Source organism: Arvicola amphibius, chromosome 2 (assembly GCF_903992535.2).
Source record: "Arvicola amphibius chromosome 2, mArvAmp1.2, whole genome shotgun sequence".
In the NCBI taxonomy this organism is placed as follows: domain Eukaryota; kingdom Metazoa; phylum Chordata; class Mammalia; order Rodentia; family Cricetidae; genus Arvicola; species Arvicola amphibius.
Genome location: NC_052048.2, coordinates 112,702,050 through 112,720,138, shown reverse-complemented (window position 1 = coordinate 112,720,138; position 18,089 = coordinate 112,702,050). Strand labels below are relative to the sequence as shown.

The following is an 18,089-nucleotide window of genomic DNA, read 5'->3' as shown; positions in this document are numbered from 1 at the left end:
GCATTTACGGGTTGTGGAGTTGGTGCGGTGGTAGGAATTGTCTTGTGTATAGTCAGATTCACTCAATTCTTGTTCTTAAAGACAGTTTTCTACAGCTCTCTTTCATTCTATAACTTAAAGATATTCTTCTATACTATAGTCAGATGGATGGCCAAATTTAGCTTTAGTTTCAGGTGTTGGCTACTACTTTATATGTAGATATTGCTTATTTGGAAGCTTTCAATTCACATATTTTATATAACATAAACATCTATATTCTGTCTAGATATGTTGTATCTGTATATTATTCATGTTTCTTTATGTTTTCTATTTGGAAATTTGGCTTTAGTGTCCTAAGCATCTTCTTTCCACAGCTTACTCCAAGTTCCATTGTTTTACGATTGTCTAGCTGCTTAGTACCATTAGGCAAGCTGCAATACAGAAGGTAAGTCTAAATTACAGTCTCTTCAGGTTCTTTGTGAAACTTTCTGCCTTCAAAGGAGAAGCAGAACAGGATGGTGTGGCATCCCAAAGAATGAAAGAGCATTGCTGGGATGTCATAATGATGCTGAAATCTTAGATGAGAGCTTGTCTATTTCTCTAGGCATGGATCAATGGTAAAACATGTCAGATATTTAGAACATATTTAAAATGCAAGGTTAGATTTAGGCACCAGCTCCTGCCTCCAGGTTCCTGGGAACCAAGTCTGTCACCATGACTTCCTGTCACAGTGGGGTGGATCCCTAGAGTGTGAACCAATCTAAATCCTTTCTCTCTTAAGTTGTTTCTGTCACAGGGAATAGAACAGAAAGACAGAAATTATTATAGGAAATTCTAATAAAGGTCCAATAGGAGATCCAGGAGGACAGACAAGAATAATGAATTGAGTATATATAATAACAGCAACAGCAGCAGCAGCAGCAGCAACAACAACAACAACAAAAATCCCTTTCATAATCAAGAAAAATCTGTTTGTGTATAAGGAAGCCACTAAACCACAAGAATGAAAATTAAAAAAGAAAACCATTTTCAAAGACAAGAAAAACAATAGAAAACCCATCATACAGGAAGAATAGAGGGCCAAACATTAGATTTCTGCTGAATAATTTAGACAAGTAGAAATAAATACCAAAAAACAATAGTTCTATTTGCTGAATGGAAATTATGGTCAAATAATATTTAAAAGCTTACCTAGTATATTATTACTATATTGGCAGGGGCAAGGATGACATTATCAGACACATGAAGACTGAAAAGTGCTTATCCTTACCCATTTTTTGTTTTTTTTAATTTTTGATTTTATTGGGATATACATTTTTCTCTGTTACCCTCACTTCCTCTCCCCTCCCCTTCTACCCTTTCCCATGGTTCCCATGCTCCCAATTTACTCAGAAGATCTTGTCTTTTTCTACTTCCCATGTAGATTAAATCCATGTATGTCTCTCTTAGGGAAAAGGTGGTACATTTACACAATGGAGTACTACATAGCAGAAAGAAATAATGACATCTTGAAATTTGCAAGCAAATGGATGGAGCTAGAAAACATATTGAGTGAGGTAACCCAGACCCAGAAGGACAATTATTTTCTGTAGTCACTCATAAGTGGTTTTTAAACATAAAGCAAAGAAAGCCAGCCTACAAATCACAATCCCAGAGAACCAAGACAACACGAGGATCCTTACCTGTTTTTATTGATTCTTTTGATCATTTAACAATTTAATAGAAGTATATAATGTGTTCTGATTATTCTCACACTATCTTATCTCTCCCATCCCTGTTAACTCTCCCCCCTCACCACCGTCCCTGCCACCTCCCATCCCTGTCAGCTCTCACCCGTCACAACCATTCCTGCCAGTTTTCCCCCAAATCCTTGACTTCACGTTTTGTTTTGTGACCCATTTAGTTTAATCAGGGCAATTTCTGTGACAATTGTACTGAGACTATCTATTGGAACACGATGGGAGTCATCAGTTGGTACACAACTGAAGGCCCTTTGTTCTTTCCTTTCTTTTTGTATCTACTGATGGCAAATAGTTAAGCAACGAAGTCCAGCCAGCCTCTGAATTCTTCCTCCATGCCTGACTGCCAATATGGGCTCGTTCAGGCTCATTTTAAGCACCTGAAGCTTGTGTGACTTTGTGATTGCAGTGGCCGTGTCTTGCCCAGAAGATGTTATTTCACAACCCTTCTCCTTATTTCTAGCTCTTATATTCTTCCACTCCTTCTTCCACTATGTTTTCTGAGTCTTAGAAAAGTATGGTATAAATGGGTTGTTTAGGGCTAAGTACTCATTCATAACATAGTCTCAGCACCTTATATAGTCAAAACTCGCTGTGTTTACTTACTCCTGATCACTGGAAAGAAATTTCTCTGATAAAGACAGAGGAGTGTTTATCTATGGGTAAAAGTATACATATTCAGAAGACAGATCAATGCTACATAAATTTATCTAAACACTGCTATTTGGTTTTCTCCTAAGATTGTGATCTGTCTGCTGTGGCAGACATGTATTCATTCTTGTGAAATATGTCTCTCATTCAAGCAGAGAGTAGTGGTATATGTAGGCCCATCTTACTTGGCAGGTTAGTCTCCTCTTAAAGACAGATTGTAGGATTGACAGCTGGGCAAGACCACTGATGCTTTTACTCCTCCAACAGCCACCATAGTGTTTTCTGGAACTATGAAAGTTAGCTCAAAAATAGAGTTTCCAGCTAAATTCTATCTTGTTTTGTCTACATCAAGACCTTACCTGAAATCATAGCTAAAGGATATCTTTTTAGCATGAAGAAATTGAACTCAGAAGGAAAAGTTGAATTTAAGAATCAAAATCTTTGGTAAATAACAGTAATCCAAACTGAGTTGAACTGAATTGAAGTGACCTAAAGTTAACTGAATTGAATCCTGATTTAATTATTAAGATGTTCAAGCACAGGTCTAATAACAATTTGGAGGAACTTAAGAGCAAGATAGAGTTGAAGTCCTAAAAAAAAAAAGAAGCACGGAGAATTGCAAATGAAGATCAGAGTTGACACATTATAAAGTGTCTTACTGCTTTAGTAAGAATTAATGACCCTAATGGTTAATTTGGGGTCCCATTGAAATGGTGCACAGTGAGAGCTAAGAACTATGTAGATGGTTTTCTAAGCCATTTCGAGAAATAGAGACATTCTAATTCCACTTAAAGCATTGCAAAGAGAAGTTTTACTGTATGTAGATACGTGTGTGTATGTATGTTATATATGTGTGTATTGTGTGAATGCATGTATGTATACACTGTATGTGTGTAAAATGTGTAAGTGCTGGATGATAGACACTTTTCATTGCTTACAAATTTATGTTTCTTTTACACATTGCACCTGTCCTAACCACACATACAAAATCAAGTTTAAACATCTTCACAGACCAAGAATGGCACTTTCAGGCTATTTTGTTGCAGGTAGCATTGCATAAACATCTATGGTCAGTATTTCTTCATCATTGTAGGGGGCTTTAAAGGGTCTTTCTCATTCTTGTGTTCTCATCAGTGTTTGAAAAGGTCCAGGGTCTTCTTATTCTTGTGTTTTCAGACTTTTTCTATTTTATATTTTTTTTGCTTTTTGTTGAAAATCATCTGTTTGTAGGTGTGTGGATTGATATCTGGGTCTTCAGCTTGGTTCCATTGGTCCTCCTATCTGTTTTTATGCCAATACCAGGCTGTTTTCAGTACTGTAACTCTGTAGTAGAGTTTAAAGTGAGGGATTGTGATGCTTCTAGAAGTTCCTTTTTCTACATGATTGTTTTGGTTATCCTGGGTTTTTATTTTTATATTGCTTTTCTATATGAAGTTGAGTATTGTACTTTAAGGTCTGTGAAGAATTTTGCTGGGATTTTGATGGGCACTGCATTGAATCTGTAGATTATGTTTGGTAATATTGCCATTTTTACTATGTTAATTCCACCTACCCAAGAGTATGAGAGTCTTTTCATTTTCTGGTGTCTTCTACAATTTATTTCTTCAAAGATTTAAAGTTCTTGTCATATAAGTCTTTCATTGGTTTGGTTAGAATTCCTATGAAACATTTTATGCTAATTTGTGGCTACTGTGAAGGGTAATGTTTCTTTGATTTCTTTCTCAACTCATTCTTCATCTGTGTAAAGGAGGGCTACTGACTTTTTGAGTTAATCTTGTTTTCTGCTAGATTACTGAAAGTGTTTATGACTTGTAGAAGTTCCTTGGTAGAAGTTTTGGTGTCGCTTATGTAAACTATCATATCATCAGCAAGTAGTGAGAGTTTGGCTTCTTTTCTGATTCATATCCCCTTGATCTCTTTTTGTTGTCTTATTGCTCTAGCTAAAACCTCAAGAACTATATTGAATAGATATGGAGAGAGTGGACAACCTTGTCTTGTTCCTGATTTCAGTGGGATTGCTTTGAGTTTCTCTTCATTTAATTTGATGTTGGCTGTTGGCTTGTTACATGTTGCCTTTATTATGTTTAGGTATGTTCCTTGTATCCCTGCTCTCTCCAAGACCTTTATCATGAAAGGATGTTGTATTTTGTCAAAGACTTTTTGAGCGTCTAATGAGATGATCATGTGTTTTTTTTTCAGTTTGTTTATATGGTGAATTACATTGACACTCTGGGACGAAGCTGACTTGATCATGGTGGATGATTTTTCTGATGTGTTCTTGAATTTGGTTTGCTGGTATTTTATTGAGTATTTTGTATCAATAATCATGAGGGAGATTGGTCTGTAATTCTCTTTCTTAGTAGTGTCTTTGTGTAGTTTGGGTATCATGGTAATCATATTCTCATAAAAAGAGTTTGGTAATGTTCCTTCTGTTTCTATTGTGTGGAACAATTTGTGGAATATTGGTATTAGTTCTTTGAAGTTCTTGTAGAATTCTGTGATGAAATCATCTGGTCTTGGGCTTTTTTGCTTGGGAGAATTTGATGATTGTTTCTATTTCTTTAGCACTTATAGGTCTATTTAATTTGCTTATCTGGTCTTGATTTAATTTTGGTAAGTAATATTTATTCAGAAAAGTGTCCATTTCTTTTAAATTTTCCAATTTTGTGGAGTACAGGTTTTTGAAAAATGACCTGATGATTCTGTGAATTTTCTCCATGTTGGTTGTTATGTCCTGCTTTTCATTTTTAATTTTGTTAATTTGGATATTCTTTCTCTGCCTTTTGGTTAATTTGGATAACGGTTTGCCTATTTTGCTAATTTTCTCAAAGAACCAACTCTTTTTCTCATTGATTTTTTTGTACTGTTTTCTTTGTTTCTGTTTTGTTGATTTCAGCTATTTGATTATTTTCTGCTGTCTAGTCCTCCTGGGTGAGTTTGCTTCTTTTTGTTCTAGAGTTTTCAAATGTTTAGTTAACTCACTAGTGTGTGTTTTTCTAGTTTTTTTTTTATGTAGTTATTTAGTGTTAAGAAGTTTCCTCTTAACTCTGCTTTCATTGTGTCCCATAAATTTGAGTATGTTGTGTGGTCATTTTTATCGAATTTTAGGAAGTCTTTTTTGGTTTATTATTGTTTATTGGGCTTTGAAAAGTAATACATATACTAAAAGAAAAATTCCTTTTATTTTGCCTTGTTGGTCCCATACTTCTACTGACGCTTCTACTACTTAGTAATGTCCTATTAGTAGTAAGTCGCATAAAAGCATCTGTGCCCTGATTTGGTTGTATTTACATTTTAAGGCAGATGGTAAACTATAGATCTGCAGGGATTCTTTAGTTTCTGAGGGTGTCATAAAGAATTTAGGCTACAGAACAGTAGGCTGCACAGCTGACAGAACATGGCCTGAAGTGTTCTCAAACCAAGCAATGTAGGCCTCTCAGGAATTACCATTACCTTCACTTTGTTAACAAAAAAGCGTCTGGAATAGTTGAGCAGTAAAGACTACAATACTGAGTTACTTTTCTGTTATTTTTTTTTCAAAGGAAGTCCTTTATGCTGCATGTCCAGCATTAGGAACTTTAAATACTACAGTCCTCTTCATTTTTTCCTTTTACCAAGGAGGGTGTCTTTCTCCATCTTGTTCTGAAGGATGAATAAAGACTTGAGGTGTGCGTTTTAGAAGATAAACTGCAGCATGAAGGCCCCCGATATTCACCCAGACCATACGGACCTTTCGCCACAAATGTCCCATTCCAGATAATGCCTTGGTAAAACATTTCTTGTCCTGAGTAAGCAGTACAGCTCTGCCTGTCCCTGGTCTACAGACACGGCTCATTTCCCGAAGGCAAGCTGGATATAGATTCCAATTTCTCTTCTTGGAGCCCATCCTTTTTCCAAATGGCATATCTGTTACAATAATATCCACAGAAGCAGTTCTCAGTGGGAGGTTGCATATATCCCATTGCACAGCATCAATGGGCAAACCCCAGGATGTTTTTCCGTCTTTAATCTGTCTCTTAGTCAATAGAGATGAGATATTATTTGCTGCTCTGTTCACTGCCAGTGGGTTGTTGTCCCCAGCAACATGTTAACAGTGAGACCACTCAGTAGCACCCTCTATTGGTATTTGCCCCTGTTCCACACATTGGATCCACTATTACATCAGTAGGTTTAGGTTCAAAGAACCTGAGCATCCCATAGGCAAGAGTTGACCTAAGAGTTGTTGGTCCAAAATGTGTAATATTTCTGCGATGGAGACTCTCCTCTGTCAATGCAATGCCAACAATGACTTCATTATCATGGATGTTCAGGAGAACCTCTACATCGAAGTTGGTCATATCAGTTTTCCACTTACAATACTCTTGAACAGAACCCCCCAAATCCCTTGCAGCCTCATTTGAGGTAAAGAAATGTTTCTCTCCTGCTCTGTTGCAGGTGACTCTAAACTTTTGTACTTGAGGCTCAGTTTCTTCTCTTAAGCATTCACCAATCTCATCTTTGCAAGAGGCCAAGACATCTCCCACCAAGGTTGATATTTCTTCTTTGATGGCTGGATTTTCATAATAGTCCAAGATATGGGATTCAGAAGTGCTTCTGGAAAGCTTCTTACCACCTGTCTCTTCTGCTTTGTCACCTTGTCCACAATTGGTCTTCTCTTGACCTGCACTCTGACTTGCCTTTCTGCGCTTTAATTTCTTCTTCTTGTAACTGGTGTTAATTTGCCAGACTTTTAAAGGGTCAGACCATGGGAGCTTTCCAGCCAATTCTTCAAAGTCCTTTAGAACTTCTTCCTTTGTATTTTTGAACTGGTAATCTTTAAATTCCTGAACAACCACAAACAAGTTATCAACGGATCTCAGACAATGAACCTGAGCCAGACTTTCCACTGCAATGTCAAAATATATTTTGCCCTGGTCTTTGCTGATTCTGCATGGTGACTTCAATTTCTCTCTCACTTCATCTGCAGCAGTTGGCTCAAAGCCAGTGGGTACAGTGGCTCCAATAGTGACCTGGAGATGCTCAGACTCACTTCTGATGCCACCTTCCATTGCAGGCACAGGCTTCTCGCTCTCCTCATGAAGGTTCATATCCAGGAGTTGGTTGGTAGCTTCTTGAATGTCAGACATGGTGGAAATGTTTCTAAAAGGCCTAACGCCTCTGTGAGCATGCTCGGGCATTTTAGGAAGTCTTTAATTTCTTCCTTGACCCATTGATGATTCAGGTGAGGATTGTTTAATTTTCATGTGTTTGTGAGCTTTCTGGAATTAGTGTTGTTGAATTCTAATTTTAAGTCATAGTGATCTGATAAGATACATGGGGTTATTCCAATTTTTTATGTATCTGTTGAAGTTTGCTTTGTTACCCAGTATGTGTTTGAGAACGTTCCATGAGGTGCTGAGAAGAAGGTATATTTTTTCATGTTTGGATGGAATGTTCTCTAAAGTCCATTTTAGTCATAACATCTGTTATTTCTCTTTTAATTTTCTGTCTGTCAGACCTGTTAAGTAGTGAGAGTGGGGTTTTGAAGTCTCCCACTATTACTGTGTGGGGTTTAATGTGTGACTTAAGCTTTAGAAGTGTTTCTTTTACATAGGATGGTACCCTTGTATTTGGGGCATAGATGTTCAGTATTGAGAGTTCCTCTTGATGGACTTTTCCTGTGACTAATATGAAATGTCCTTCTTGTCTCTTTCAATTGATTTTAGTTTAAAGTCTTTTTTGTTAGATGTTAGGATAGCTATACCAGCTTGTTTCTTAGGTCCATTTAGTTTGAATTTTTTTTCCTAACCATTCACTCTGAGGTGATGTCTATTTTTGAGGTTGAGGTGTGCTTCTTGAATGCAGCAGAAGAATTAATTCTGGTTTTATATATAATCTGTTACCCTGTATCTTTCTATAGGTGAGTTGAGTCCATTTACATTAAGGGGTATTAATGACAAGTGACTGCTACCACCTGTTATTTTAGTTTTCATTGTTGGTGATGTTATTGCATGTGTTTTCCCCTTCTTTGGGATTTGCTTCTGTAAGATCATCTATTATCTGTGTTTTTGTGGATGTAGCCAACTACCTTGGGTTGGAGTTTTTCTTCTAGCAATTTGTGTAGGGTCCAGTTTGGGACTAGGTATTGGTTAAATCTAGTTCTGTCATGGAATATCTTGTTTTGTCTGTCTATTGTGATTGAATGTTTTGCTGGGTTTAGTAGTCTGGGATGGCATCTGTGGTCTCTTAATGTCTGCATAATGCTTGATCAGGACCTTCTAACTTTCATTGTCTCCATTGAGAATTCAGTCTAATTCTGATAGGTCTGCCTTTATATGTTACTTGGCCTTTTTCATTTGCAGCTCTTAATATTCTTTCTTTATTCTTTATGTTTAGTGTTTTGACTATTATGCAGTGAGGGAACTTTTTGATCTAGTTTGGTGTTCTATAAGCTTCTTGTATCTTTATATGCATATCTTTCTTTAGGTTGGGAAAGTTTTCTTCTATGATTTTATTTACAATTTGAATATATTTTCTGAGCTTTTGAGTTGGACTTATTCTCCTTCTTTTATTCCTATTATTCTTAGGTTTGGTCTTTTCATGGTATTCCATATTTTCTGGATATTTTGTGTTAAGCTTTTGTTAGATTTAATGGTTTTTTGACAAATATGTCTATTTCCTCTATTTTATCTTCAGTGCTTGAGATTCTTTTTCTCCTTCTCTTGTATTCTGCTGTTTATGCTTGCATGTGGTTCCTGATCATTTTCTTATAATTTCTGTTTCTATAATTCCCTCAGTTTATATTTTCTTTATTGTCTCTATTTTGATTTTCATTTCATCTGTTTGATTGCTTTTTCTTGGTTTTCTTTAAGGGATAAGTTGATTTCTTCCAATTTTGTTTGTTTTTTTCTCTATTTCTTTGAGTGATCATTTTCATTTCCTGTTTAAGGGTCTCAGACATTCTTGTAAAGTTATGTTTTAGGTCATTTCCTTTTGTTTCATCTATATTTGGTTGTTCAAGTCTTGCTGTTGTAGGCCACTAGTTTTTGTTGGTGTCGAGTTGCTCTTTGTGGAGTCGAGTGTGCTCTTACCTTGTCTACCTATCTTTTCCTCTGATTGGTGTTGTTGGGGCTATGTCTCTGGTGATCAATCTTCCAGGTGCCAGTGGATCCAAGGCTCAGATGCTTGCTCTTCGTGATGCAGTTATGGCCACGGTTCCAGTAACTCCGGAGATCACTGGTGTCCCCAAAGGTCACTAGTGTTCCTGGAGGTCGCTCAGCGCCCCCTGGTGTCGCTCTGCAATACTGGGTGTCATAGGGGCCTGCTCCCATGGAGGTTGCTTGTTTGGGGTTGCTCCTTCTGAGTTTGCGCCTTGAGCCTGCTCTGGCAGAGGTCACTGGTTTAGGCCCGCTCTGGCGGAAGTTACTGGGTCAGGCCTCTTCTGGTGGAGTTCGCTGGCTCAGTCTTGCTCCTGTGAAGGTCATTGCCTCAGGCCTCTTCTGGCAGAGGTCACTGGCCCAATCTGTTCTTGTGGCGGTCCTGGCTTGGACCTGCTCAGGTTGAGGTTGGGTGAAGGTCACTGGCTCAAGTCTGTTCCCACAGATGTCCCTGCCGTGGACATGATCCCTCAGAGGTCACTGACTTGTGTCCAGTCTCACAAACTTCTCTTGCTCAGGCCTGCTCCTTCAACTGTTGCTCCTTTATACCTGCTTTTGTGGAGGTCGCTGCCTCATACCTCCTTCTGTGGAGGTTACTGGCTCAGGCCTGCTACCTCGGAGGTCCTTGGATATTTTTTAAACAAAGGCTTGTCATTTGTTTCTTTTTCCCACTACCTTGACCCCACGAGGGCAAGGCTCTGCATCTATTTTGATCAGTAATATCTCTATAGCAAAAGATGTATATGGAAGGCAGGAATGCACACAAATAGCTATGTTTTTATGAATGGAGCACAAATAGCTATGTTTTTATGAATGGAGGTACAGTGCAGTGACGAGGGCATAGGAGCAGAAATAAGCTGACAAAGAGAATGGCATTGTATGTGGGGCTTTGAGGACTCTCATGAGCAGCAGGCAGAATATCCAGAAGAGTCCCAGTAAGCAGTTGGACGGTTGGATTGAGAAGAAATGGTAGCCGAGGCTTGAAATAAGATAGGAGAATCAAAATAAAAGGTGAGCACTCTGAGGTGAGAGCCAAGTGGGCCTTCCTCACAGGCCACTAAACCAGGCCCCAGCACTGATGAAGGCAGGGCAGTGAATCTCTCACCCTATAATACAGTGAAGGGAATGTGTATGCCTGTCCAAAATTCATAACAGCAGAACCTGGTTCCTGTCCCTCTGTCCGTGAGGGCAGTACTTCAGCCAATCAGTGTTTTCCTCTGTCTGTGGAGGGCAGTACCTCAACCAATCAGTGTTTTCCCCTGTGTGTGGAGGGCAATACTTCAGCCAATCAGTGTTTTCCTCTGTCTGTGGAGGGCAGTACCTCATCCAATCAGAGTTTTTTCTCTGTCCAGGCAGTACAGCAGCCAATCAGTGTTTCCCTCTCTCTGTGATGGTAGTAATTCGGCCAATCAGTGTTTTCCTCTGTCTGCGGCGGCAGTACCGCAGCCAACCAGAGGGTTTTAGTCTTTGCCCTTGGCATCACTTCATTTCAAACCACCTGATGATATCTGATAGATACACTCGAGCAGAAACAGAACACTTAAAGAGACACTGATCCTTTTCTTTGGGCTTCTCTGAAGCTCTAATTAAATGAAATGGATCTGTTCCCTGTGCTTTAACTGTTTTTTTTTTTCTCCTACAGTGCATTTGGGAAGCACACTGTGAATATGTATTTGAGTGTTTTGATGGTTCTCATTTGTGACAAGGATGGATTTGAATGGAATTCACTTAGTATAAAATGTTTACACACTACAGTGAGCACGCCTTTGCTGTGTCTGAAGAGAAATGACATTTTTTGCTTCGTCCAGCTTCTGAGGGTGACATGTCAGGGGCTCCTCCTGCCAGGCGGAAACCATGAATTATACTAGAAAATTGAAATTATAATTAGGTTGGGCAGAACTGAGCCCCTATATTCCTTTCAGATAGTGTTGTTTGATTGATGGCCCCAGGGGATTTTATTTTAATATTTCTAGATTATTCAAAGGAAGCACAAGAGAAGTGTCATTGGCAGACTTCACAATGGAATAATCTAGAAACCTTAAAACAAAGAATGGAAATGCAGTCTGAGGAGGATTAGACTAAGTGATGCGTTGTTTCTTTGAAGTCATTCCCTTGTCTGAGAACCAAAGGCCAATTCCTTCCATCCTAGAAGGAACTTTACACCTCAGCTTGGGACTGAAAAATAATCACAAGAAGTAGGAAATGAGGGCAACCCAAAGTGCTTCTCTGACTATGGAGCACATAGCCATTAACTTTGGGGATATTTTAAGGGAATAGATATGACAAATGTGCATTCCTCCCTATCACAGCTGCTAGTGCAGTTTACAGCTGGTGCTTTTAAAATCATATCTGTCCAGTTTTGGCTCAGTGATCTGGTTCTAGAATTTTGAACCAGGGGCTCAAATGTGGTCAGTTATCCTTGCCCCTAACCCTTTTAGGAGTAAGAATAAAGCCGGACTAGATGTCAAGGGGGCCTGGGACATCTGGAGTGTTGAATAGACAAGATGGAACAAGAGCAAAGAACTATAATGACCTCATAACTGGTTCATCTGGACCATGTAATAAGTCTCAGGTCAGAGAAGAGGAATTTGAAAATCTACCAATGTCTTTGATAATAAGTTAAAAACTTGACTGCATTTACAGTCTTTCCTCTGCCTGATCACCATGAAACCTCCACATGTTTGCATTGCTGCATCTTTGAAGTCATTCAAAGGATCCAGTTCTGCTTTTAAGCACACTCTGTTAGTGAACAGAGTTGCAGAGATTTCCTTTTTCCATGGCTTTCAGTGTGACATATAAAGCTTGAAAGTGCTGAATGTGTCTGTAAAGCTGGTCATTTCTATACTCCAGGGGCAGGATAAGGTTAGAACCAGGGAGACAGAGTTAATGAGGAAGGCCGCTAGTTGTGGCATATTCAATTCAGTCAAAACCTGCCTTGTGCTTTGTTTAAGTAGAGGACTACCAAGAGGCAGAGGCCAGCCATGGTGTTACAGCATCCATGAACTCACTGACCAGACTGCTTTTTTCCCCATGTCTGATACTGACAGCAATTTATGAAAAAGGAAGGAACATGGTAGATCTCAGAAAACTTAGAAAACCAGATTGTTCTATCTCAGGAAAGCAGACTTGAGAACCGTGAGCATGCACTTAGCTGTTCCTAGTGGAGAGTGGGAAATTGCTGTCATTGTTTTCTGGGCTGGAGTATAATTTTGCATTTCTGACTTGATTCCTATCCTAGTAAAGGGGCATTGAAGAAACTTACTCTTGCTAGAGAGAACTACTTCTTAGAATCAAGAGTGACTGTGCTAAGCTCCACCAGACATGATTCACTCTTTCAACATACAGTTATGATGAGAAGCAGTGTGAGAATTCGTCACGTACACAGTAAATTGTCTACAGAGCCAGAGGTAGAAGAAAATTAAAGTGACCTTTTTACTTGTCTTGATTTTGCCATGTGATTTACACTGAGATAATATAGGTTTAATAAGAGATAAGTGGGTACATGTAGACTCATGTTTCCTTTAGTTCTTGTAAGTCCTATGTGAAGGATATCTATTCTATGAGAGCATTCAACTTTTAAACACTGTCTTCTCAAAATCAGTGACACTAAGTGCTTTTAGATGTAATTTAAGTCTGTCTATTCGACACAAGTCCCTACACGATCAGGACATTGATTGACAATATTCCTGTCTCTTGTCCACAGCATCCAGGAGCACAAAAACTCAGGAACTGTGACTTCTGATGCCATGGTCCCAGTGTGCGGAACTTCTTTACTTCAGGTTCTCTTTGAACTTTCAGAGCTCAGTGGGAGTTCATTGTGTATAACGTGATCAAACATTGCTTGTGTTGAGGAAGACTCAAGATGCTATTATGAATCTGTTTCATCAGTATCTGCTGCAAAGAATATGTTCCCCACTCCTCTTTGGTTATAGAAAGCCTATGTTCACCACAGAGGTCCTCTCACGTCTCTAACTCAAGTGATTCAGCACCTGGTATCTGGACAGCAACTTTCAGAGTCCGGGGTGTTGTTTTACCCAAGTTCTAATTTCTACAAGTATGTTATAAACTTCCTTAGAAGCAAATCCTACCTTTTCTTTTAGCTCTTAGTATGGAAGAGTGGTTGAGAAATGAGTAGGTAGGTAGATTCATAAAAACAGCTTAGGAGCCACTAATAGGAATGGATCTGAGAATATAAGTGATGTGCCGTTCTTTCTGATTATATAAAGTCGTAAATAGGCGGGGGAACTCACATTTCCAATTGGCAAGGAACACCTATTCTGTTTATTACTGTTCCCTCCAGGAACCCTTTCACCCTCCCACCTCCCCTCATTCATTTTATATACCACACTTAAGATTGGAGCCATAACCTTGTTCAAGAATGTGCAAAACAGGAACATGGTAATGAACTGTTGCTGCTATAAACATGATGAATGGCTTGTGGAGGAAGGGCATGAAATGGAATCTCAGGCCAGTGATTAGCTCTGCACATTCCTCCTTAAGAACGCCCGCGGACCGGCAATGTTCACTCCGCCCTGGGTTCCCTTGGGGCTTTGTTGCAGGAGTGTCACTGGGCCTTGGCTTCACAGGGAGGAATGAATAAGGTCTCATTGTTTCTTCCCAGCAACCTGAGTGCTTTCCTCCCGGTGTGCCCCTTCCAAACTAAGCTCACTCACAATTCTAGCAGCGTTTCCCTGAAGAAACCTTGTGTGCTACCCCAACTTGCACTTTCCCTCCGACTTCTGCCCACCCCAGACTTCAAGGCCACAAGTGATTTATTCAGTCTCCATTCTTGCCTAAGCTGCAGATACCCAGCAACAAGGAGCGCTTTGGTCAGTGTGCTCAGATGTTCATACAGTGGCAGGCTCCTGAAATAGCTGGATGCGCATCAAAGTTTTTGATGCACAGCTAGTCCTGGAGCACTAACAGAGTGCCTTTTAGAAATAGCAAGGCACTTTTATAAGTGACTAGTGAACCTAGAAACTCAGGACTGCTTAAACTATTAAATATTCTCTGACATTGGCATAAAGAATATTCACACTTTCTCCCCATAATATATCATTGAACTGATAACAAGAGGTGCATATTTCTACACACATTTAATGCTTGGTTTCTTACTATTTCGTGTATGTTTTATCAACTACCCTGGAATGGAGTGCTCTGTTCCTTTCATGGCATACCACACTTTTCTTAGCCTGGGACTAGTATTTTGTGAGCCTTGTTATTCACTGTTGTTTACTACTCCTGGACCAGGAGCATTGGGTTCCGCTGGTTTCTATTGACTCTTAGGCTCCATCCTGGCCTCTTTAACCATCTTTGCTATAGTAGTTGGAGCCCAGTAGTTGGAATGCTCATTAACATTTGATGTGCCTCATGTTAGGAGCCACTAAGCAGGAGCTCATGAAGTACTCACTGAAGTTAACTAGACAAATTCTTTCCTGGGCATGGTGGCACACATCTAGAATTCAGTACTTGGAAAACAAAGGTAGGAGGATCTGTGGATCAAGGTCAATTTTGCCTACATTGCAACAGTGAGGTTAGCTTGGGTTACATAAGACCCTGACTCTAACACTAACTGACTGTTTTTCAAGATGAAGTAGTATGTCTTGATCAAAATGTTTTGGTTGAGCCTACATAACAGTAGAATGTTAATTTTAGGAGAAGGTTGAGAGGTCAAGAGAAGTAGAGGAAAAAATGACAAACTCAATGAATTTTGTTGACTTAAGAAATTTTCTTTTAAAAAACATTGACAGCTCAAACTGGTGTGTGTGTGTGTATGTGTGTGTGTGTGTGTGTGTGTGTGTGGTGTGTGTGTGTGTGTGTGTGTGTGTGTGTGGTGTGTGTGTGTGGTGTGTGTGTGGAGTATGTGGGTATGCATATGTGTTCACCTGTGTGTGCATGTGTGAAGGTCAGAGGTCAGTGTTGCTCTCTAATCTATTTCTAATATAGGGGCCCTCAATAAACCTGGTGCTCACTGATTGACTAGAATGATTAATCAGTGAGCTCTGGGGATCTGCCTCCCTGATCCCTGTCAAGTTGGGCCAATTTTTAATAATGGATGTATTTACTGAAGCATTGGATTAGTCATGGTTTGGATCATACAACCATCTTTTCCAAGAGCATGCGCAATGCTGAGCAAATCACATAGTCACTTTTGTCAGCTTCTGTTAACGGGTTGGTGTGGGAAGCTAAGGCGTTGACAAGAGCAAGAGGAGTAAGTAAAGCAGGACGACAACCCAGCAGTGTCGCAGCTCTCACTACAAATCAAATGGAGAACTGCGTAAGTTTGTGTTTATATACATCCAACTTCTCTCCATTACAGAACATAGATAATATCCTTCTATACCAGGGGTTGCCTGCTCTACACTTGTTAATGTCTCTGGGAGCTACCATCACTGCATGAACTTTGTAATAAGAACACCTGGGCCCTAATATTGGCCTCACCATTTATTGAACATACGATGCTGGGAAAGGCATATAATCTCTTCCAGTTCAACCTTCTCTAACTCAATTCACTATAAAAGTGAGTTGGAAAGCCGGGCGGTGGTGGCGCACGCCTTTAATCCCAGCACTCAGGAGGCAGAGGCAGGCCGATCTCTGAGTTTGAGGCCAGCCTGGTCTACAAGAGCTAGTTCCAGGACAGGCTCTAGAAACCACAGGGAAACCCTGTCTCGAAAAACCAAAAAAAAAAAAAAGTGAGTGGAGTGATAGTAGGGTTGCTATAGCTAAATACGATGATGTATGCAAAGTGATTCCTCTAGTCTTCTGAAAATACTGGCCAACGAATTGGATTTTGTCATTGTTGTTCAGCTGTAGGGTGACTCCTGGATATCAGAGACTATACATTGCGCATAGGAGGCAGCAGTGGCCAGCACAATATCCTTGTCTAATAACTCTCTGATGTACTGACTTCATTTTGGGGTCCAGGAGGATTTTATTGAATTATTGCTTTATAGATGAATTATTCTTCTCTTGGTATGCATGGCTTCTCCTAGAATTGCTCACAAGTAGAACAGAGCAAACACACAGTAGATGCATTAATCAGAACCAGGTGCCTGCAGCTTGAAGATGCTCCTTTTAAGCCTCATCCTCACAGACAAATAGGGAGTGGCGGAAGTTGCAATCGTTCACTCCGTGAACCCCGATGAATCACTTGATGGATTAGCTGGTGTCATCCATCTTTCTGTACTTGTCTTGGGCATTTGACTGGAGTCTATAAATCTCCTTCCTTCAAAAAGCCTCAACCAGTAATCTCTGAATTGACCTTCCTTCCATGGAGTTAGTGAGAGGCTTACTCTCTGTGCTGGGCATGCATTTGTTATAGGGCTTGGAACTGCATTCAGTACACTACCTTACCCTCCAAAATCAAATGCTTGTTTTACTAAATTAAAAGGTTACATCGCACTTGATTTCACTGAGTGTTATATGTCAAACAAAGACAAGAAGGAAGCAGATTTAAGGGAAGGGATGAGGCTACATTTTTAAACAACCATGTGAAGACTGACAACAGATGTCTTCTCTGTCCCTTCTTGATGGAATGAGTCGTAAAAGCACTATCAACATCATCATGGGAAAAGCACCATTTCCCTACATGTAAGTTCATGTATGGGTGGATGGTCCATCTAGAAATGTTGTACCACATGGATGAAGATCCTGCAACTAGTAATTCAATCCTTCCTAGTTGCTATGTCTTTCCCCCTTTTTTCTTTTTATTCTTATTCTAAAGGCCAATTATCTTAGAGTAGTTTGTGAGGAGCCTCTTAGGATTTCAGGGTCATTGAGTTCTTTAGATTATTTTATTTACAGAGAGAAGAAAATTAAGAAGAAAAACAATGGAGAATCTGACTTATGTAATGAGTTTGATTGTGATAATTATTCATGGTGTATCTAATATTAGTTTTAAATTATATTCATGTAGTATCACTTCATATATGTACTTTTTAAATATATTGATCATATTTCAATTTAGCTTGAGACATTTTTGGGATAAAAATTGTAAGCTCTAAAGTGGCTTTCTTCTTATAACAAAACCAAACTAAAATGTGTGCGTGCGTGCGCGTGTGTGTGTGTGTGTCTGTGTGTGTGCATATAGCTCTATAAGGTTGAAAAAGGAACCAAGATGTTAAGGCTGACAAATTGACAAACTGCCTGTTATTCTAATTCCATTGAGCCCAGCCCCATAATAGGTTCTTTGGAGAAATTTGGGAAGAGCAAAACATAGAATCATGCATGGTTGGAATGAGACACCACTAAGACAACGGAGCATATGTGTTCTCATTCCTCTTACCTTGCATTTGCCTGCACTTTTACTTTAGCAAAGAACCCTCACATTCATGTACAAATTACATGTTTGCAAAGCATTTGACATCGAATGTTGCTATGCACAGACTCTTTAGAGCTTCGGTGCCCCTGGGGTGGCTGATTTCCACTGTATCTACATACGCTCTCCTCTGGCATTTGTCTCTCATCCTTGTACATTTCTTTCCATGGCTATTTAAATTCTGAAATGGACTGAGCTATAAAAACACATCCCTGCTCATTTGGTTTCTGTGTGGGCTGCCCAGGGTGAATCTGAGTTCTGCAAGGG

General features: G+C 39.5%; 2 protein-coding genes across 6 annotated transcripts in view; both read right to left on the bottom strand.

Moving 5' to 3' along the window:
* Window positions 1-18,089, bottom strand: part of Fshr (follicle stimulating hormone receptor) — a 193,694-nt gene that overhangs the window by 72,636 nt on the left and 102,969 nt on the right. The gene's annotated exons all lie outside the window — the stretch shown is intronic.
* LOC119807960 (THUMP domain-containing protein 3-like) lies at window positions 5,888-7,537 on the bottom strand. Its single transcript, XM_038320219.1, is given in 2 exon segments — window positions 5,888-6,495; window positions 6,497-7,537. Coding segments are annotated over 2 exon segments (1,515 nt in total). The 5' UTR covers window positions 7,496-7,537; the 3' UTR covers window positions 5,888-5,979.